General features: G+C 32.4%; 2 protein-coding genes and 1 long non-coding RNA gene across 3 annotated transcripts; 1 reads left to right on the forward strand and 2 right to left on the reverse strand.

Moving 5' to 3' along the window:
• Nucleotides 10,706-11,261, reverse strand: LOC109126071. The gene has a single exon (XM_019229149.1). It carries the CDS (start codon nt 11,227-11,229, stop codon nt 10,906-10,908), a length of 324 nt encoding a protein of 107 aa, XP_019084694.1. The 5' UTR covers nt 11,230-11,261; the 3' UTR covers nt 10,706-10,905.
• Nucleotides 11,549-13,084, forward strand: LOC104706738 (protein PLASTID TRANSCRIPTIONALLY ACTIVE 7). The gene is made up of 4 exons (XM_010422953.2): nt 11,549-11,616; nt 11,690-11,737; nt 11,832-11,891; nt 12,595-13,084. The coding sequence occupies exons 1-4, from the start codon at nt 11,578-11,580 to the stop codon at nt 12,928-12,930; spliced, it is 483 nt and encodes a 160-aa protein (XP_010421255.1). The 5' UTR covers nt 11,549-11,577; the 3' UTR covers nt 12,931-13,084.
• LOC104706739 lies at nt 20,042-20,794 on the reverse strand. Its single transcript, XR_754468.2, has 3 exons — nt 20,676-20,794; nt 20,322-20,362; nt 20,042-20,202 (listed from the first exon to the last, which is right to left on the reverse strand). It is a non-coding gene; the product is annotated as an uncharacterized LOC104706739 (long non-coding RNA).

Here is a 24,248-nt window from a genome sequence, read left to right on the forward strand (position 1 = left end):
AAGCAGTCGACTAGCACTTGCATATAACCTTTCGTCTCACTTAATTTGATCGAAGAAGTAATTTATATAGAACTATCCTAAAATATATAATAGAACTCCACAAGAAAGAGATGTCAAGGCCTTTTAAGATATGAATAAGGTGAGTTATGCTAGTATTGTCATTGCATGTGAATCCTTTTAGGACCATGTAAAACTTCACAAAAAAGAAAGAAATGAATCGTCCTAACAACATCATCAAAAGTTAAATCTACACTAGCCGCGCATCGCGCATGAGAATATTTAACTATAAATTATATCATATAATAGTTTTCATTATAATGTCATAATGGTTGTTATAGTCATGCGTAACTAAATTTTGATGCAATTGGCTATTTAAAATAAAAAAAATTATAATAATATGCATACAAATCTTCAATCAAAACTGATTTGTACAGCTTTAAAAGTAATATTCTTGGCCTCTGTATAGTATATTTTTGCTATATCACTAATCCAATTGTAATTATTATCTGGTTAGATAATTCATCATCTATCTCAGAGCATTTGTATTCCCGATCTCCTATCACCTCCTATTAAGCAATTTGTTCAATATAAAATCTGGAATTAGGATCATATTTTCGGATTTTTAGGCAAAATTAGTTTACCTATATTAAATATGTTTAGATGTTATTCCCTTTTTTGACTCGAATTTAGGATTAAGTTCTATATATTTTTTTCCTTTTCAGTAAGTCATTACCTTTTATTTCTTTACATGATTAATTTTATTAAAACTTAAAATTAAAATTTGTGCATTTAGTCACTTTTCAAGAATAATACAATATTACATCATACCTTATTTACATATTTAATCAAAGAATACGTTTATTGACATCTAAATTGGAAACATAAAATTAATTTTACTAACTTGATATTATTGCTTCTTTTTTTAGGGCATTTAGGACTAACTTAGGTAACGAATATTCCCTTTGGATTTGATTTTTTTTTTTTTGCATTTATATACTATAGGGAAATTAATCCTTAAATATAGCACTGTTTCAGAATTAAAAATGGAACATATATCATACTCATTTAGAATATCTTTTAATCAGGGAATTACTTTATTTTTTAAAAATACAACAATAAACCCGTAGGTTGTTAAAACAGAATAATAAAACAGTTGTTATCATAAGTTCTTTTTTAAAAAATAACTTTTTTTCCTTTTTATTTATATTTTCTAGTATAAGATATATTCGCCGAGAAATAATTATATTGATAGACAAAATCAAATTATTATGAGAAGGCTAATATGTAGATGATGAAAATAGTTGTGCTTGATGATTTTTGAAATTAATATGAAATAAAATATAAATTATCCGAATGAAATACACATATTAGTGGAATTCTGTAAATCACATTTTTGTGCTTATTCTTGTTTCTGAATACATATGAAATAATTACAATCTAGAACTGTATTAGTTTCCTAGTTGTCATGGCTTATTTTGATTCTATGTCTTTGATTTTGTGAGTCCGTCTTCTTTAATTAAGTACTGAAACAGTATCTTCATCTTATGAGTCTGATCAATTGGTACGTGCAATACATATTTTGGAACCTGTTCATATGTAAAATAGATTTTTATTAGTATAAAAATAGAATATAGCATAAAAATAATTTAAGCATAAACATAAATCTTATCGTCCAATGGGACACAATTCTCGTGGTGGCTGGTAGGTACACCTTCAACTTGAGTTTTTCATGTAAAAATTATAGATGAAGTTTTGCTAAAATTTTGGACTTTTTTGGTTGTTCTGGTGTTAGATATTTTAGTGAAAATAAGAAGGAATTTATAGGTGAGAGGAGAGGTTCCGCCTCATGAGTGTATCATTTAGGATTTATTTTTTAATGGGTTTTTTATATAAAAAAATCAATAAATACAATGGCAGAGAACTGTAAATAAATTGATGTTTTGAGGGTTGATTGATAAAAGGTGTATTGAGCTCTGTAATGCTAGCACATCAACTTTTTTTACAAATGTACTTCTCTATTAATATATAAGGGATAATAAAAGTTATTAATAAATATAAGATGTCCTCGAGTTGTCGTTGATATATGTTAGTAATTTGTATAGATTCAGTAATTTGTATAAAATCATTTATATTTAAGTTATCTCAGAGTAGGCCGAGTTATTTAAGAGTTATTTTTTTAAGTTACTTTTTTTTAAGTATTAATTTTTTAAGTTATATAAGTTATTTAAGAGTTATTTTTTTAAGTTACTTTTTTTTTAAGTATTAATTTTTTAAGTTATATAAGTTATTTAAGAGTTATTTTTTTAAGTTACAATTTTTGTAGATACAAATTAATTTTGTTTATTATTTAACTCTAGGCGTACTATGAGACAATTTTTTTACACAATATTAATTTAATCAACTTAATTAGATATACTTATTACTCTAGTATTGATAGTGTTGAGTGTTAACAAAATGATGAAATGATTTTTTACCTATCGTATAACATCGAGTTAATGATATTTTAACTTTTAAAAAGTTGAAATTCTTTAAAAAAAATAACCGAAGTAAACTAAATAAAATTTATATATTTTGAATGCCTAATAAATCAAACTCTCTGCTCATTCGTGTTCAAAATCATTTTGATTTCTTTTATAGCATGAGTTTGAACCATTGCCCTATTTTTCCAAGCAATGTGAGACATTGTATACATATTTTTTTTCATCGATTGAGTAATAATGTTTGTATAAAATTTTTTTGAATCACATCATATACTGAAAATTTCACAAATTTTATTAAGTAAATATATTATATAATAATTCAAAATAATTTAAATATAAGATCAAATAAAAGTGAAAGGATAATCAAATATTTATGTTTGAATTAGGTAAAGAGATTTATGAATATTAAATTAAAATTGGTGATATTTTTTCAAAGACCTTTCATGTAATTAAGTATAACTAAAAGGGTAGATTGTTAAATGTAGTTCAAAAATACTAATATAGATTAATTTATTATGAATTTATAAAGAAAATTTCCTTATTTGGTAATCCTTTTTATATAAGATTTAATCGTTATAATCAATAGTTTTCTGTAATTTATTACAAGAAAAATAACAATTATGATTTTGATACCATAAAAATATTATAAATGAATTCCAACTACAAATTAATGTAATTTAAAGAAACAAAAACAACAAAAGAGTCACATTTCACTAAATGTTCTTATATATATATTGATAATTTTAATATAATCATTAGTTATGAGACCATATATTTATAAAATATTTCCAAAAAAAATTATTATCTTATTATTTAATCATATTATTAGGTAATCCAACTTGAGATTGGAGAAATTTATTAAATTACAATGATTATTAATTTATCGATTATTCATTTATATAGGTTTTATTGTATATAGTATATAAAATAAAATACTAATAAATAATAGTGTAAATTTATGTTCAACGTTTGCACTAGTAGAACCGTTTACTTGGATCATATGAATGAGAAGTGAAAAAGAGAACATAAATATACATGACAAGTTTAAAATTGTTGGTCTGCTCATAAATTACTAATGTTTAAGTTTAATTTACATTTAAAAGGGTAAATAAGCTTTTTCAATCTTTGGAATTTATTCATTTTATCAAAATTGATTACTAATGTTTAGATTATTTTCCTTATATTTTTTAGTAACAAATATTTGTTAAATGAATCAACCTATTTGAAAGGATATACTATCATCTTACACTAGCCATTAGATTTTGGTATTGAATCAAGGTTTAAGAATTTAAGAAGACCAAAGTATAACTCACTTTATATGCTTAAAAAAAATCACTCAAAAACTTAAGCTCTCAAACTCTCTCTCTCTCTCTCTAATGCCACAACTCAACATTAGCGTTTATATAGAAAAGAGGTAAATATTTATCCTAACAACCTTTAGGAAATATTACATAATTTAGATCTTCCTAAATCTTTAGATATGTATATTTAGATATCTCCTAAATATACTTAGCTTGAACCTCAAGCTATTTCAAGCTTACACCAACATTGTCCCCCTTAAGCTTGAAATCATCTCTCTTCACATCTTGAACTCCAATAAGACTTCTCATTTCCTTGAATTTGATCATTGCGAGTGCCTTTGTCAAGATATCAGCCTTTTGTTCACTGCCGGGAACATGCTCAACCTCTATCTGCTCACACTCGACACATTCGCGGATGAAGTGATACCTCGTGTGTATATGCTTGCTCCGACCGTGAAACACCGAGTTCTTAGTAAGTGCAATTGCGGACTTGTTATCTACACGAAGAGTTACTTTTTCACATGCCGTACCAGTGGACTCTCCAAGAAGGTTTTGTAGCCAAATCGCCTGTTTTGCAGCCTCCGTGGCTGCCATGAATTATGCTTCACAGGAGGACAATGCCACCGTCTCTTGTTTCTGCGTACACCAAGTGATAGGACATCCATCGAGATAAAAGATGTGACTGGTTGTACTCTTACCGTCATCCTCATCCACATTGTGACTATTTTCACTGTAGCCAATTAGACCGGTCTTATCCACACGAGTAAACACGAGACCATAGGAGAGTGTCCCACGCAAGTATCGAAGAACTTGCTTTAATGCTGCTCCATGTGACACCTTCGGCTCTTTTCGATACTTGCTTTAATGCTGCTCCATATGACACCTTCGGCTCTTGCATATACCTGCTTAGCAAACCAACATAATAAAATAGATCAGGTCGTGTATGGAGCAAGTACCTTAAGCACCCAATGTTTCTTCTATATTCTTTTCCATTAATACAATCTTCTCTTGGTGCTTTAGACAACTTCAACCCCGAGTCCATTTGTATATGAACCGAATTGCAACTACTCATTCCAGCTTCCTCAAGAATATTCTCTGCATATTTTTCTTGTTTTAGCATAATACCACCTTTAAACTGAGCAACTTCGATTCCAAGATAAAAAGTTAACTTTCCCAAGTCACTCATTTCGAATTTTGAAGCCATTCCCCTTTTGAAATCAAGTATCATACTTAAACTCGAACCTGTGACCAAAAGGTCATCCACATAATCAGCAACGAGAAGGAGGTGACCTTGTTCTTCTTTACGATATAGTGACGGTTCCTTCAAGCATCTTACGAACTTAAGTTCTTTAAGAATTTCGTTTAACTTGTGATTCCAAGCCCTACGTGCTTGTCTTAACTCGTAAAGTGCTTTGTTCAACTTATACACTTTATCCTCACCTCCCTCGACTGTAAATCCTTCCGGCTGAGTTACGTATACAACTTCCTTTAATTTGCCGTGAAGAAACGCGGTTTTGACGTCAAGATGATGAACCTCCCATCCGTGAGATGTTGCCAGTGCAATGATGAGACAAACCGTCTCAATTCTTGCTACCAGAGCAAACACCTTGTCGAAGTCAACACTGTGTCTCTGCACATAACATTTAGCCACCAGCCTCGCTTTGTGTTTGTTGATGCTTCCATCCGAGTTTCTTTTCAACTTAAACACCCACTTCAAACCAATTGGCTTAACCCTGGGAAGGAAGATCAACTAAGTCCCATGTTTTTTCCTTTCAATCGAAAAAAATTCATCCTCACATGCTTCTCTCCATGCTCTGAGCTGCTTGGTTTCATTATAATCCCACGGCTCTTCATTCACTACTTACAACCTGTCTCAGCAGTCTTCTCAGCATCGGCTGACTCTGTTCTTGTGCAGAGATATCCTCTGTTTCGGGTTTGGGAGCACGAGCTCTGGTTTCATCACCATCAATGTTACCCTCATCTTTCTCCTCAAAGTCGGAATCTGCTTCTGAATTGCCTCCTTCGACAACAACTTCTTCTCCTCGAAGCCCATTGTTTCCAAACTCTCCAAACTCGAATCTCAACGTTCCTGGTATTTCAGATTCTTCACTGACTACACTACTCCATTCCCAGCCTTTTGTTTCATCAAAGACCACATCCCTACTGACCACAATTCTTTGAGTGGTCGGATTTAATAACCGATAAGCCTTCGACCCAGGTTCTGTGCCAAGATGCACTAAAGGTCGTGATCGATCGTCCAGATTCTTGAGAAGTGATGTCTCTGTTTTCGCAAACCCGATACACCCAAAGACACGAAATTGCTCGATGTTTGGTTTCCTTCCCTTGAATACCTCATATGGAGTTTTCTCGATCAAAACCCTTGTAGCAACTCTGTTTAGAAGATATGTAGCATTTCTTACCGCCTCACCCCATAAGTAATTGGGTAAGTTCATATGCTTCAACATGCTCATATTCATCTCCATTAATGTCCTATTCCTCCTCTCTACCACTCCATTTTGTTGATGAGAGTATGGTGCAGTCAGATGTCTTTCAATGCTAGTTTTTTCACAAAACAAATTGAATTCATGTGACGTGAATTCTCCACCCCTATCAGTCCGAAATATCTTGATCGTAGCACATGTTTCTTTCTCAATTTGCAATTTGAATTTCTTGAATTTGTCAAAGGCTTCGCTCTTGTCTTTTAACAGTAAAGTCCACATGTAACGACGGTAATCATCGATTAACACGAAGATATACATGTTCCTTGCCAATGTAGAGGGTGTTATGGGTCCACAAAGGTCTCCGTGTATAAGCTCAAGTGTTCGTGTGGCATGAAACGTGGTTGCTTGGGGAAATATTTTTCTGACTTGTTTTTCAAGCAAACATGAACCACAAGTTTCCTTCTCGATCGTGATACACGACATTCCTAAGACCAATTCTTTCTTCACCATTGTTCTCATCGTCTCAATGCCAATGTGTCCCAATCTCGCATGCCATTTAGTTGATTCACTCACCGTTTTAACTTGTAGACACTTAGTGGGTTCTACGTCCATGACCACCTTATAGAGTCTGTTCCTCGATCTAATTGCTTTGACCAGTAGTCTGCCGTCTCGATCGTGCAGAGTTAAGTAGTCCTCTCTCATCCTCACGTCGCATCCGGACTCAGTAGCCTGCCCAAGACTGATTATGTTACTCTTTAGTCCTGCTATGAAGTAGACATTAGCTAACACCTTCTTCTCTCCATCTCTAGTTACGAAAAATATGGAACCTTTGCCTTTGATGTCGATGTGTGAGTCATCTCCGAACTGGACCTTTCCTTTGACCGTATCATCTATCTTTGAAAAATACTTGCGGTTGCCTGACATGTGATTGCTAGCCCCATTGTCCAAGTACCATATGTTTTCAGAATGTGTGTCAAACTCGCTTGGCTTCACTTTCATTTCATTGAGATACACCACCTCATGCATCATCAATTCTTCATCCTTTTGTGTGTCATCAGCCTCAACTTCTTGGGTTTCTTGAAGCTTAAGCAACCTGTCAGGACAATCTGAAACATAATGACCCGACTTATCGCACCGATAACATACAATCTTCGACATATCTCATTCTTGTTTGTATCCTCCGAACTGTGGATTGCGGAACCGTCTGCTTCCCCTTTCACGGCCGTAAAAATGACCGCCTTGTACTCTACCATGTCCAAAACCATAGTTCCCTTGATAGGATTGTGTATCCATATTTGCATACATGAGTTTGCCTTGATCACTGGTTTGATCTTCTTCTTCCTCACGAGTTCGCTCCTCATAAGTTTTTAGCCTTCCAACGATATCTTCAAAACTCGTTGCATTTAGGTCAAGGACCTGTTCAAGCGATGCAATAATATGAATATACCTCCTCCGTGGTAAACTTTTAAGAAATTTCTTAACAAGTTTTGGCTCCTCAATGTTTTATCCTAGGGTTGCAGATTTTGTGGACAGTTCCGAGAGTCGACCTACGAAGTCATCAATGGTATCGCTATCTTTCATCCTCATTCTGTCGAATTCTGCCATCAAGGTTTGTAACCTTGCTTCTCTCACCCATTCAACTCCAATGTGTCAGGCTTTGATAGCATCCTAGATGCCTTAGAAGTATCTAAGTTTCTGACCTGTAAGATCAAGGCTTCTGGTATTGATTGGAACAGAAGGGTTCTGGCCAGGTCGTTGTGGTCTCCATTGTCTGATCCAGGTTCGATAGACTCCCAAGCTTTGTTCACCTTGAGTAATACCTTCATACGCATTGCCCATACTGTATAATTTACAGCATTCAACATCGGACATTGGATGCTAGAAGGATCACCTTCTTTTGGCTTGGCAAGAACAATATCAACAATATCACCCATGATTCTTGTTTCTTAAAAAAAAAATTCTCTCGAGATTGTTAACGTGTTTGATTCAATACTCGCTCTGATACCAAATATTGAATCAAGGTTTAAGAATTTAAGAAGAACAAAGTATAACTCACTTTAGTTGCTTAAGAAAAATCACTCAAAAACCAAAGCTCTCAAACTCTCAAATCCCTATTCTCTCTCGTCTAATGCCACAACTCAACATTAGCGTTTATATAGAAGAGAGGCAAATATTTATCCTAACAACCTTTAGGAAATATTACATAATTTAGATACCTCCTAAATCTTTAGATATGTATATTCTAAATATACTTAGCTTGAACCTCAAGCTATTTCAAGCTTACACCAACATTTGGAACGTTATATCGTTAAATCAACAAATCAAATTTATTTAACATATCGCATACACTTGTCATGTTTCTCTATTTTACCATGTTTAAGCATAGTTTTATCTTCAGTTTTGCATTGTTTAGAAGCTAGTTTTAGCATTTCTATGCATTTTAGCTTCAGTTTATGCATTAGGATAGAATTTGCATAGCATTTGCATAGTAGGTGAATCAAGTGCTTTGGAGCATGGAAGGGAGCTGTGATCAAAGAGAAGACATCTAGTGAAGCGGATCAAGATTAAAGTGGATTTTAGATGAGTTCGTGAAGTCACTCGACCTGACACATGAACGAGCATGGAGAAGCACTCGACCAGGTGGCAATAGGACTTCAGGAGGCGCTCGACCAAGCACTTGACAGAACACATGGTCGAGCATTTGCCCAGCCGACTTACTCTTTTGTCTTCTAGCCAATTAGGGATTCCCCCACTTACTATATATATATATAATATATATGTGTGTGTGTATTGTACATGCGGCCGCACAGTAGTCAATAGAGTCCTAGTGAGTCAGCTTTTAATCTAATTTTTGCTACTTACCTTTTTAAACATTTTGTAATCCAAATATCTTTTGATCTGTTGAGTATTTGCCTTTACTTTGTATTAAGTTGTTCATCTCATCATTTTCTATCTATCCATGTCTGTTTCATCATTTTCTAGGTTTATGTTCTTAATCATGTTTGTTAGATCTGAGTAGTGATTAGATCTTTGAGATGGGTTTGGTTGATAAAAAGTTTGGTTTGTCTAGATTGTTTAAGCCTTGATTGTTTATAGATCCTTTCTGTATTAGTTGTTCTCTATGCTATATTTGTTCTGAGAAGTTAAAGATAGATCTGAGGTGTTTCATCATTCAAAAGATGCCTAAGATGCTTGATCAAACTAATACTGGAGATACTATGCCTAGCCTAAGAAATTAGTTATCTAGAGTGATTTTTGACAAAGAATTAACCTGGAATTTAATGTCTGTTTATTCATGTCTTAGCTAGTGAGACCTAGGTCTATGAGTGTTTAAACCTGATTGATATTGCCATGAGAGTGGATTTGTAAGTTTATGAGATCATTGTCTAGGAATAGCTTGTATGAGTTTTGTTAGACAATCTCGATATCAATCCATTATTCCCATCTTTAAGATCTATTTGCTTCTTGTTTATTCTCTGTTTTCTCTGTTTAATCGCTTTGATTCTTTTTCTGTGTTGTTTAAGTTGTTAGAATTGCATCTGTTCTTCGTTTAAGTCCACTCGACCACCTCGCTCAACCACGGTTCATACTGTACTCGATTGTTTGCATATCACTTTCTTTATAGATTGATATCTTTTATGGTGCAACAACATAAAAGGTATTAAAACACCTTGCACTTCATGTATGCATGTACAATCTTTGGTTTATGTTTGTTTGATCTCTGTCTATCCATATAATGATTAAGAACATAAACCTAGAAAATGATGAAACAGACATGAATAGACAGATAATGATAAAATGAACAACTTAATACAAAGAAATAAAAGCAAATACTATTTGGATTACAAAGTGTTCTTAATCATGTTTGTTAGAAGAGCACTTCATATATGCATGTACCACTTAAAGTCCATCATTATCTATCTATCCCACTAATTATTATTGAATTAATTTCTTTTAATTGTGACATTCCTCTTTATCCTCCAACTTTTTTACCATGAAAAATAATTTTTATTACACATCATTCCTCCTCCACGTCAAATGGGCAACAATAGAACACAAATATTCATTCTCAAATATTGATGAGGAACAAAAAAAAAAGAACTGTTCCACATGATAGTTTGATGTTTGGTTCGGTTACGGATATTTAAACCGTACCCGAGAGAGACTACACATAATGATAATAATAATAATAATAATAATAATAATAATAATAATAATAATAATAATAATAATAATAGATATTCGTTCTGTTTTTCACAAATTTACCATACCCAAGTTTTTTTTTTTTTTTTCTTCAAATTATATCACTACAACAAACACATAATCGTGACTAAAACCAAATCCAAAAACCAAGACTATTGTAATACAACATACACATAAATGAATATTAGAAAATATCCGTATGTGTAATGGTAAAATAGAGATACTGTATATAGTAAAAATCAAATAAATAAAGAAGGAGATAGATAGTGATTTCCTCTTATTCATATATAGAGATATTAATTATACTTCCGAAAACAAAGAAAACAAAATCAGATAAAAGCCTTCAAAGATTGCGAAGCTCTTAAAAACATAAACCAACATTTGTATAATGACATCAAACTTACGAAAGTCTTCTTTTACCGAAAAAAAAAAAACTTACGAGTCTTCTTCACGACCGATGCTCATCATCACTCAAATGGTCTAGGTACCGGTAGTGAGGGGTTCGACTTCTGAGGATTTTTTAGGTGGTGGTGGAGGCGATGATCTCTCGTAATGCTCAGCACCAAGTGAACGGTGGTGAGAAGAAGGATGAGTCTGACTAGATTCAATCGATGGTATATAAAAGGATGCTGCAGCATTATCCTCATCAACAAGTTTCCGGTCTGTTTGAGCATGCCCCATCATGATTATAGCTAGCAGAATACAACATCTTATTAAGAGATGAATCCTAGATACCATTTCTTTTTTTTCTTTTTCTTTTATCCGGTGATGATCGAGATAGAGTTGATTAATTTCTATGCTCATTCAACAACTATAATGTAAGGTTCCATCGTGTAATGTCGTCTATGTGTAGCTCACAATAGAGGGTTCCCACTAACTACTATTACTAATTAGATTGAATTCTTCTAAGATTTACACCAAGTTATTATTAATTTGTTTTGTAGTGTGTTTAAAGTTAAAAAATTTATGATATCAGAAGAAAAGAACCGTTCCACATGAAAGATTTATATCCGGTTCGGTTAGGGATAATTTTGTTCAAATCAGAACCGATCAAAGATAAACCATTAAACCGAACCGGAGTGGCTAGATATAAAATCAGGTTCCGGTTCTATCTATTCTTCTACTGTACAGAGTGGTGTGTGTAACCCATCCATGGCTTCTTTTTCCTTCACCTGCTCTTCGATTTTACCTGTAAGTAAATCCCTAATTGCTGATATGATTGATTGATTACTCATATGTTATTCGATTTTTTTGTATTATTCAGATTGCTGATACGAGAAGCGTGAACTTGCGCTGCACATTTCAGTCTCAGGTTCGTATGGTTTTTTTTTTTTGGTATCTATACGAAGTTTTCGGAGTTAATTCAGGTAAAAATTGAGTTTGAATCTGGTTAATTTCGTTTTTAGGTTTCGTGTGGGATTCAAAGAGATGATAACGGACGCCGTGTTTGGAGGAGGAGAACATTGGTAAGATGAATGCTTGAGAGAAATCGCTCAGTTTCCACAGTTCAATGTAAAATGACCTAAATTGGAATCAGGAATCAAATATTAGGGTTTAGCTTTGCTTATAGACCACAGAAGAAAGCATTGTCCTCTTGATTTCCAGTTTAGGTTTTTTACACACTGAGGATGAACTCTGCTCATTTCTGTGTAAACTTTGTATATGAATTTTAGAAAAACAACAAGGCTTTCTTACTACTAGTTAGTCGTTATTCAAGTCACAGTGAGTGGTCTTAGTGTAATCGATATAATGCATAGAAGGAGATGGAGATTGTCTTTATCTAAGTTTGTAGGACATCGTTGTAAAAAATACTCTGGATCTTTGTTCTTATTGGACATCTTGTGAACTATCTGTGTTTGTTGTTTGATCGTATTAGGTTCTTGAGGGTTTGTTTTGAGTATTCACAACTACTCCAATATCCAGAACAGTGCATTCTCTTTGTTATATGTGTAGCTCCAAAGTTTCTTACACTATTGTCTAGATTCTTTACTTCCTCAAACCTTTTCTTTTGCATTGACCATATGTATCACAAGACACTCGTCCAATCCCATTAATTATAGTGAGATATCAACCAAGTGTTTTGCAATTTTTGTAAAGCAGCCATCGATTGTTTCATAAACTAACAACCTCTCCTATGTCGTTCTGCTGTTTTTCTTTTTGGGTCTGTAGACGAAGAAGGATGATATGTTGCGTTACAAAATGCAAAGAGTTCCGTTTGTGGAAGAGCAAGTAAGGAAGATTAGAGAAGTTGGCAAGGTTATGACAATGGACATAGAGCAGCTTCTTTTGAGAGAAGACAATCGGTTTGAATTTGTCAACAGCGTAGCAGCTGAAGCGACAGAGTACGTGGAAAAGAACAGAGACGAATACGGAGGTTCCAAAAAGGCCATCTTTCATGTTCTGAGTAATCGTGTGAACGATCTCGGGTTTGATCGCCCTGAGGCTTATGTAGAAGCTGATCCTTACAAACCCGGTCCTGGCTATTTGTTGGAGTACTACACATAATATGCCAATATATATTCTCACAGCTTTGTTGTTGTATTACCAAAACCAAATCTCTATGCATCCACAGCTTTATTGTTTTGTAGTTAATTTTGGTAGAACAAATCTGTTTAATTTGTTCTGGCTTTCATCTATCTATAAAAGGAAGCATTATTCACTAAATAAACATAAAGTTAGAGATTATTACATGAAATGTCATTACAAACAAAAAAAACAGAAAAAAAGTAGAATTGTATTAAATTAAAATTGAAAAGACGCGGACTCTGTCTAACCCAACCCGAAGTTTATGGGTTTGATAAAAATTTCGAACAAAACATAAATGAGCGACTGAGTATATTTTTAAAATCTAAAAAGGAAATCTTGCAGAGTAAAAGGGAAGCATTTAATAATATATTACATATTTGTATGACTAATGATCCAAACGTTTTGGGCTATCTTATAGTACAAATTGGGCTATCTTATAGTACAAATTGGCCCACTTTTATATAACGTGTCCAATACTTTGGTTCATAGTTTGCTATGGAATGACGTTTTTTTATTGGAAAGTTAATTATGGGAACGAACGGTACATGTAAAAAATATCCAACCAGATATTGATTTCTAGAAATTTTGTCAATCTCACACGTAAATTAAAGAAATTAAGAGAGGGCTAATTACTCTCAAATACAACATATCAAAGATCCGGTAAACTAAACATATCAATTCACGTAATTCGAGCGCATTTATTTATATGTCAACTTTCCAAATTTAAAATATATTATAACAATTATGGAAAACCAGATTTTACAAAATCTTGGATGCATTTCACATGTTTAATATTCCTCAATTAGTAGTGAAATTACGCAAATTTGGGAGTTATTCCACGTTTACGGAATATTAAACATGGCAAAATTTTTACCACTTACCTAATTTTCCTATCATGGTGTACGACTATAAAAACCATACAACGTGATGTTATTGTTACTCAAATCAAACACATAAAACAGTATACTACAAGCAATACTTCTACAAAAAAAAAACTAGATTCGGACCCGCACGTACATGCGGGGTTGATTTCAAAAATTAAGGTTATTATTAAGTTTGCAATATATTATGTATATGCAGGATAATGTTTATAAACATATTTTTAACGAATATTAGTAACATTTATAATCTAAAGTCATATCAGTATAGTATTTGATATGTTTTTGGTTTTTGGACGAAAAGAATGATTATATATGTTTTGTTTTTAGACGAAAAGTATAAACAACTACAATTAAAAAAATAAGATGAAAATAGAATGTTTATATATGAACAGAAAAACCGTCACGTCCCATATACGTCATATTTATTCTACTTTATAACTGTGACTTTAATAATACTTTACCCATTTAAGATTGTAAATCTTAGTCTAACAGATAAAGAAATAGGTAGAAGATTCGGATGGGATACTCGTACTTCATGTACTTTTTGTTTGGATATTTAACTTTTACAAATTAGTGGATATTATACAAATTTTCTTTATATTTCATAAAATTATCTATAAAATCTGCTATAATGATTAAAATTCCTAAACTCAATGACCTTAGCGTGACAAATCTACATTGATAGGCTTACCTTGTAATGGTTTTGCTATTTTTTTACTTGTGGAAAACTCTTCACCCAAAAACCACAGGAGCAATATCTGCATTGGCCATGTTGAATTTACAAAACCCGTAGGTAACATGTATTTCAATTAAAAAAAATTATTATCTATAAAATATGTCTTAAGAGATTGGATTAGAGATTATTTTATATTTTGATAGTCTAAAACTCTGTAAAATTTTCAAAAATACTCAAATTTATTCCATTTCAAAGTTATATATTTATCCATTCTAAATTGCTCTTACTCAACTTAGATTTTGAGAATAAAATATAGCTATTAAAAAAAATGGAATTTTACCCAAAATTTTATATATTCATGTGTGAAAATAAGTGAAACTATTCACTTTTAAAATTGATATTTATTCATTGGTATTTATAAATGAAACTTATCCTTATGCACTAACATTGTTACAATAGTTATGTTGGTATGATATGTTCTTTCGTTTTAATTGGTCTGATAGCTTCTTTTTGTCCCAACAAAAAAAAGTTGGTATGTTTAGTTCTATATTTATGCAATTGAATTAAAATTGATTTCTTTATATAATTTAAAATTGATAATTATATTTCCAATATTTTATGGTAGATTATTGGTTCATATAAGTTTGGATATGAAATTATAACTAATACTCTAAAATATACTTTGTTTGATTGCCGTAATTTTAATAACACACAAATTAAATTAAATTAAACAAAAATGTGAATTTACAATTTAAAAATGATTTTAAAAAACACATTAATAAAATTTTGATTTTTTATACCACACATATATACACATATATATACCTACGCTATATGTGTGGATGGTTACACAAATCTACTATACAATTAAATTGATTAGAATCAATCACTTGAGAAGTATGTTCTTCATAATTAAAGTCCTTTGACAATACTCCTTCACGTTTCACCTTACATGTTTTCTCTTTCACACCATATCTAGTAACAACATTTGTTTTTTTACCGCCTGCAAACAGATATATACATATAAATATTTAATTCATGTGTGACAAAAAAATAATAAAATCATTTATATATTGGTATTTCCACGTATTTTTTTGGTAGGAGGTATCTCCACGTATCTATACTGGTATCTTCATGTATCATTAATAATATATAAAATAAAAATAAACAACTATCAAACTGGGGTTTTATGGTAATGAATTTAAATGATTGTATATGTTTGGATACGGATTTAGAACCCATTCTCTTAGCCACATTAATCACGATCCAAATAGGAATCTCCCTGTTTAACCAACTGATCTTTTTTTTTTTTTTCCTAAAACTAAATCCAATGGAATGTAATAATCTCAAAATTTATGCCTAGATAGTGAAAAATGCTTCTCTTTATTTAAAGAAATCTAGCTTGTCACTAATTCAGTCTGAATCTCTTACCTAATCTGTTGAACTAAAATGTATAATCTTAAATGGGTATTAAAACTAAAGTTATAAGATACCAAAACAAGACATACATGGGATGGGAAGGGTTCTCTGTCCCAAAATAGCCATACCACAATTTTCTTACTATTTTTTTCATAGAGTGATCTTCTTACTTATAAACCTGCACTTATGTATTACAAACATAATAATAATTTTAGCTTTAAAATCAATTCCGCACGTATTTAATTTAGTTTGGAATAAATTAAAAAAAAAAAACACAAAGTTTCATTCATAGAATAATTGTTTTATAATGCTAACATGGTTTTTGGCACCTTAAATGTCGTCTTGTACACTTGGAGGCAAAGTAATAAGAACCAAAATCCATGTCAATCGAATAGGTGGTACACATGCAGATCTTATACTTTCCCTCCTAAAAGAAACATTTAAACATGCAATTAGTTTGCATGATCCTTCTATAAAATATAAGTAATAGAAATATACTTGACGTAATATCCATACATTGGTCATTACTTTAGTTGCTTCCAAAACTTCTGAAATGGTTTTGCGAGGAAAAAGGTTAACATACTTTCTTGAATTGTCAAGGATGTGATACTCCATCCTTCGGTAACCTAAATCATAAGTAGTAAACATAGTTTAGTCATAACTAAATATAATACTTGCCAACAAAACATAATTTTTAAAAATCAAGTAACTTGCAGAGACACATCGGGTAAATTCAATCATCTCTATGGCTTCCCTTTTCTGATTTTCTATGTGTGCATTATTTTCACTTGAACCTCCAACATGTTTTAAAAGGTTTGGTCATAGCAAGACTTGTGAGTAGCATTTGCAACTATTGTGATTTCAAAAGTGTATGCTTTTGTGAATGGTTTTAATAGTGGGGTGCTATGTTAAACTTTTAGGATGTTTCTATATTTATAGCCTTATGTAACTACTCGATGAAAGGAATATGCCGGATCCGGTGCAATATTCCTAAACAATAGTAACGTATTACATTCGAATTGCCAAAAAAAACTTGGATTTAGATATATTTTGTTAAGATTGCGAAATTATTATTATGATAAATTTTGGAATTATCATTAATTACTTTCTTTTTTAAAAAATTGCAGGTGAAAGATATGCTCGAAGTATTTTGTTTTAACGCTTACTCATAATTGTTATGGTACGTGCTAATGTTCAGGGATATAGATTTTATTATGATTCCTTAAGTTATTCATTAATAGAAGATATTCTAAGATTAAATTTTCCTAATTGTAACAATATAATAAGGGAAGCATTAAAGTTTGACGTGCTAATTAGATGGGTAGATTTGTTTAGATATTGGCATATACATGACGAATATCGTGTAACCATATTGTTTGCTTCCGAATTTGATGTGTTAATAACGCATTAAATGTTTGTTTGCTCCGTACACTTAAATATGAATCTGTTTGGCTCTGATTTTTTTGCTAAAATATCACATATAATATCTGTTTGGCTACAAAATTCCTTATTAATTGTGTCAGTTTGGCTTCAAGAATTATACATATCCTTATTCCGATTTAAATGGCATTTCATTTCATGTAATAATCTCTTAATCTATATTTACTTATTATAAATGCTTCTCTTTTAATAGTATAGATAGATGGCTACTAACAATGTTTTCACAAGTCTTGCTACCATTAAGCCCTTCAAGACGACTTGGAAGCTATTATAGAGTTCGAGATAAAGTGTTGATTCCACGGATACTGCTAACACCGTCAGATACCAAGCTTTTTTTTATGATGAGAAGAAGACAACTCCCGTTAGTTGTTGCTTTTGCCATGGCCATAAACAAAAGTTAGGGACAGTCTCTCGAAAACGTTGGTCTATATTTACCCAGACCATGTTTCTCTCACGGCCAGCTGTATGTTGCTATCTCTAGAGTAACTTCTAAAAAAGGATTAAACATCCTTATTGTTGACAAAGATGAGAAACCGCAGAAGAGGACAATGAATATAATCTTCAAAGAAGTTTTCAAAAATCTATAGATTTCAGCGAGGAAAGCAAAATGGATTATGGGTACTAGGTATTTTACATAATCGATGATATTAAATAAAATCCTTGTGTGTGTTTCAGATTGATGTACTTATCTGTTTTCAATATTTGGTTTCAGGGCCTATACTTTTTTGAAGGTACTTTACGATAAGAAGGGAGTTATGATCAAAACAATGATGCTTTCCAAATCTAAATATGGTACTGCACTGTCTTCATTATCCAAACTACCATTAATGTTGCGAATTAATAAGATGGTAATGTCAAATAGAAAACTGATTATGTTGGAAAGACAGAAGTTTCTAAATGGGTTACATTTAAGGAGTATGTGGTGTGAAAATTGAAGCAAGTGTAGGCAGAACGGAGAAAAGGAATGTGACAAGAATCAAGATGTCAGATAGGTGCTGCTAACTATCCATGATTTCATCTATTTATCTGATTACTTGGCAACTTAGTTCTGTTTTCGAAATTTTAAAATACAGTAATTTCCAAATGATTAATTAAGCATTAAGACAGAGTTTTCAATTTTTGGGAAATTTGTTATGTCATACGATATTCAATAATATTACCAAAGTTCTATTCCGTTCAAGTCACTCTTACTTTTTAAGTCTAAACTATCTATACTCAAAAAAACAAATTTCTAATTAACAACATAATAATTTCATTTGTAAATAAAAATAAAATTATGAAAACATGCCCGCACGTAATTAACAATATAACAATTTCATTTGTAAATAAAAATAAACTTATGAAAATATGCCTGCACGTATGTGCGGGTCCGACTCTAATGTCTTTTTAAATCAAAATCATATAATTTCAGTGCAACAGTTTGTTGTAAACTTGTAATCAGAACTCTCTATGCATACTTCATGCGTATTTAATATGTTATGACCATTTTTGATCCGACCAGTCTTTTTTTATTGGTTAAACTCTATCTAGTAAATGTCAAATAACTAATATTCCTTCTGTATCAAAGATGATTTTCTAGTATTTTTTCTTGTATCACAAAGAATAATTTTTTGTATACTTTTATCAATTAATGGTAAGAAATTGTAAATTTCAAGAAACATTAAATGAGAATTTAAAATTTTGATGAAATTATTGGTTAATAATTATAAAATATCTTATTATAAATAAATAATACACTCCTCATTAAACATTAAATATTTTTCTTAATTCATGTAAAAATCCTATAACATCATCTATTGTGATACAGAGGGAATAATATTATGTAAAAGTAGTTAAATAGTATTTATGGTTTGTAAATTTTGAGCTTTTAGCTAAACAGTCAATAAATAAACTTAATACTCATTCTTTTTTGAAAATACTACGTAGTATTATTAAATACGATTGAGCTGATCTTTTGTTGACAAAAAAAAAATTATTAAATACGACTAAATTTATATAGAATTCTAATTTCTACATGAAAACTCCTTGACAAATAAAAGCTCTATATATATATTAGGGGACACTACAAATGTGATCATCGAATTACCATACGTTAAAACTTAAAAGCCATTTTTTTTAGAATGACTACATCGACTAAGAACAAATAAAATTATAATAAAAACAGTTAATTTGTTTAAACTATTGGTCTAGCGACTTATAGTGAAGGGAAGAGCAGCGATTTATCATTTATAGTGAAGTTAAGAGCAGGAGGTGGCCTCTCATGTGGTAGGAATAAAAATGGATCCTTATTCGCATAGTTGTCTTTTATACCCACATATTTCATCAACCTTTTAAATTAAAAAATTATTATTATTTTTAATTATTCAAGATTAAAATCCTCTGAATAATAAAAAAAAGGACGCAGCATCTTGTATAATACTCCCTCCGTTTCAAAATATAAGATGCTTTAGAGAAGTTTTTTGTTTCATAATATATGATGTTTTCAAGTTTCTATGTAACTTTTAGATTACTTTAGTATTTTATTTTATGCAGTATTGTTTTTGATTGGTTAAACTTGTTAAAAGTAAAAACTTCTTAATCTGTGTGCTTTAATTAAAACATCATATATTTTAAAACGGATGGAGTATATTTTTATGGAAATTATTATTTATATGACATTTTCAAGTTAGCTGAATCATTGAATGATATGCTTTGTGATACTTTTATGCTTGTAATGGTCAACTAATTTTTCTTGTTATAGGCATGTACTGATGGTGCTTTTGGAGGTGTGGGCGGCCCAGTGTAATCCATCTCTAGATCGACTCTTCTTCTATTCATCACCATCTCCTCTTTAACCTTTAAAAACAACAAATTAAAATAGTATATATATATATATATATATATATATTTTTTTAGTTTGGATGTGCATATTTGTAATCGATATATAACACTTTAAAAATCGTTGTTGTTGATACCTCATAGTTGACGTTGTCAAGATACGAAGTCTCAGCGATCCCTAAGAAAATATGAAGCATGTACACAAAACATTTATAACATCAATATATATATATTTTTGAACTCCTTCGGAAAACCAATCTACAATAGTATACTTACACTCTAATTTTATCTATGCTTAGTTAATTCAACAAACAGTAATAGGTTACGTTACTTATTTGCAAAAGCAACAGATTGTAAAAACATGACTCAGCTAGTTAATTTACGTTTCTACAATCTAGATTTTATAAGTACTTTTAAGTTTTAAGGCTTAGTTTACATATTGGAGCCACGAAGTAAAGCATAAGTTAGAACAGTGTTTAAATGTTCAGTACCTGAAGAAAACATCGGGGGAACGAGCAAGAAGGCTACAAGAATCATAACCAGCTTCATCTTTTAGAAATATTTTCTAATTTTTCTGTGTTTGGTGATATTTGAATGATTCGAGTTTATAATTCTTCTGGCTTAGAAGACACATGCTGACATGCATGTAGACATATATATAGATAGATATAAAGTAGAGTCAACTATAGATATCAAGGTAACGGATCAACAACTTTAATACAAGTGTTCTATCAGTTTGAAAATTTTAAGAATGATGAATCCCTTAATAATTAGTCAAAGTGAATACGTATACAATCCATTCTTTCCTTTCTTGGAACTTGTTAAAAGATTATATCAAAAAAAAAATTTGTTAAGAGATTAAATTATCTGATAATTTTTTTTTGTAGTAGTTGGTTTTCTTTTTGCTTCAAAAATACTATTAGGTGAATTTATCGTTTCTATGATTTTAATGAATTTGGAAATCTAAACAAAAATCATGTGTTATTCATTCATTGATTTTAAAATACTTATCAAAATTATGTTAAAAAATTATATTTCAAAAAGTATTTTTTTCATACTTTTACCTCAAAGTTGTATGAATTTTTTTTCTTTTGAATAATCTAATTTCACTAAATGAAAATAAAGAATTCGTATACACATATAAAATGTTAATAATCAGAAATTTAGAGAAAAAAAACGTCGAAATGGAGAAAGAGAGAATAATAATGTTGGTATATATTTTGTGCTCACCAAAATATGCTTTGCTTTGTCTTTTCGGGGATCCCTAGATGTCGAATTAATGAGTCAGTCTTCTTCAGCATAATATCATTGTAACACTCTTTTTGTGTCCGATAGATTTATAGTTTTCTCTTTTCGGATCCAGTTTTTTCTTTTTAGAGAGAGGAATACTAATTTCTTTGAATGGAAGTATAAAGAACACTATTCGAGTTTCTTGCATATGTACACTGGAAACAAAAAACCTTAACAGAGAGAATTATCTTAAAGAAAATAGCCATGCATGCATAAACATAAGCTAATTACCAGGAACTCATCAGCGAACTGATAAAGGGGGGAATCCGCATCCTCAAAAAAGGATCAGGAATAGACCAGAAACTCATCAGCGAACTAAGGGACGCAGTAAAAGCAATCCTCCGGTTAAATCAGTGGTTAGACATCAGAGGGATAATTCAATGTCTGTTGTTACTCAAGAAAAGGTGAAGGACTGGATTAAGGAGAGTAAAGAAAGGAAAATACCGATTGTTCCAATAGTTCAGCCTGTTACTCCCAAAGAAAGTCAGTGGATTGTAGTAGGTGCAAAAAATAAAGCAAAAGACAAGACTCGTCAGAATGGAAAGAATAAGGAGGCTCAATCGGTGGGACAACTCTCTGTTTCAGACCCAGTTAAGTCGATTCCGGGTGTTCAGGCATCTCGTAAATTGGCAAAGGTGGAATCTAAGAAGCAGTTTGGTATAGCTAGGCAGGGGTTGGCATATCAGTTTAAAGTGTCAGGTCTGGGCTTAGCTATGGTGGTTAGTAAGTCTTCAGGGGAGTCTTCAGTCTTGCAGGTTAATCGAGGAGATGCCTCGATTACGCCTGTTAGCATATGAAAGAGCGTAGCTCTACCTTCAATTTTGGGTTTTTGATGATGAAGGTTTTTTCTTGGAACATAAGAGGTCTTAATAGCCTTTCTCGACAGAGGTTCCTAAAGGAGTGGATAGCTAGTAATAAACCCATAATGGGTGCTATCTTGGAAACGCATGTCTCAGAGGAGAATGCGGTTAATACTTTGGGGTCTACCTTTCCCGGGTAGAGAGGTTGTTTCAACTATGAATTCGCGGAGCTAGGAAGGATATGGGTGGTGTGGGATCCATCTGTATCAGTGGTTTGTCTATACAAGTCTGCTCAAATAATGCTATGTGGTGTGTATATGCCAGCAACCAAGGAGAGCTTCTCAGTGGCATTTGTCTATGCCTACAATACAGTTAGTCAAAGGAGAGATCTATGGGACCAAATATATATGATTACTCAAGAGTCATCTGCTAGAAGCCTTCCACTCTTATTGATAGGTGACTTCAATCAAATTCTATCTGTTGATGAGCACTATTCACTCATTCCTCATTCACTTCCACTGGCGGGAATGCAGGAACTCCATGCTTGTCTGGAGGATAATTATCTATCAAATATGGCAAGTAGAGGTGATTTTTTCACTTGGTTCAATCAACGACCTGAAGATACTCATAAAACTGGACCGAGTCCTAGTCAATGAGTTCTGGAGGGACGTATATCCTGAGTCAATGTCTGTCTTTGATCCTCCTGGAGATTCAGACCATTCACCAAGCTTGGTGTTTACCGCAGCAGTCGTTGAGAGAAGGAAAACTTCTTTTAAGTATTTCTCCTTCTTATCTACTCATCAGAGATATAAAAAAGTGATTGGAGCAGCTTGGCAGGAGGAGGTATCAGTGGGATCAAAACTGTTTATGTATGGTCAGAGGTTGAAGAAAGTAAAGGTCGCTTGTAGACAGTTGAACAGAGAGGGGTTTGGTAATATTCAACAGAGGACGAAAGAGGCTCTGTAAGCTCTAGAGTTGATTCAAGCTCAATTGATGACTGATCCATCGGATTCTCTTTTCAGAGAAGAATTTGTGGCGAGGAGGCAATGGGATTTCTTTGCGAAAGCACATGAATCTTTTTATAAGCAAAAATTAAGACTTCGATGGACTCGAGATGGCGACGCTAATACAGCTTTATTCCATAAGTCTGTAGTTGATAACCAAGGGAGGAATTCAATTAAGTACCTCAGAGAGGAGGATTTTCAACGAGTTCATAATGTGAGTCAAATCAAGGACATGCTGATAGGTTATTATCAGAACCTACTGGGATCTGAGAACCACGAAGTCACTCCGATGTCAGCAGAGGAAATTCAAGCCTTAGTTCACTTCAGATGTTCACCGGATCTAGCCACACAATTATTGCAGCCTCCTTCAGATGACGAGATAAGAAATACAATTGCTTCAATGCCAAGGAGTAAGGCTCCTGGTTCATATGGGTTTCCAGCGGAGTTCTTGTGGAAAGCTTGGGATATAGTCGGTCAAGATACGGTGGAGGCAGTGAAGGATTTCTTCTCTTCTGGTTTCCTTCCACGGAGCTTTAATGCCACGGCTATCACGTTGATCCCCAAAATTCAAGGCACGGATTAGATCACTCAATTTCGTCCCATATCGTGTTGCTCAACAATTTACAAAATCATTGCCCGATTGCTGAAACAGAAGATCAAGCTCTTTATCTCAGAGGCTGTTCAGCCAAATCAAGTTGGATTTATTCAGGGACGTCAACTTTGCGAGAATGTCCTTCTTGCCTCCAAATTAGTCACTGATTTTCACATAGCCGGTCCCACTACAAGGGGGTGTCTGCAAGTTGATTTGGCAAAAGCTTATGATAGCCTCAACTGGGATTTCCTATTGAACGTCTTACATGCAATTCATCTTCCGGAGCAGTTCATAGGATGGATAAGACAGTGCTACACTACTACCTCATACATCATAGCTTTTAATGGGGAGCTCATAGGATATTTTCCCATAAAGGAA

Source organism: Camelina sativa, chromosome 8, assembly GCF_000633955.1.
Source record: "Camelina sativa cultivar DH55 chromosome 8, Cs, whole genome shotgun sequence".
NCBI classification, from domain to species: Eukaryota; Viridiplantae; Streptophyta; class Magnoliopsida; order Brassicales; family Brassicaceae; genus Camelina; species Camelina sativa.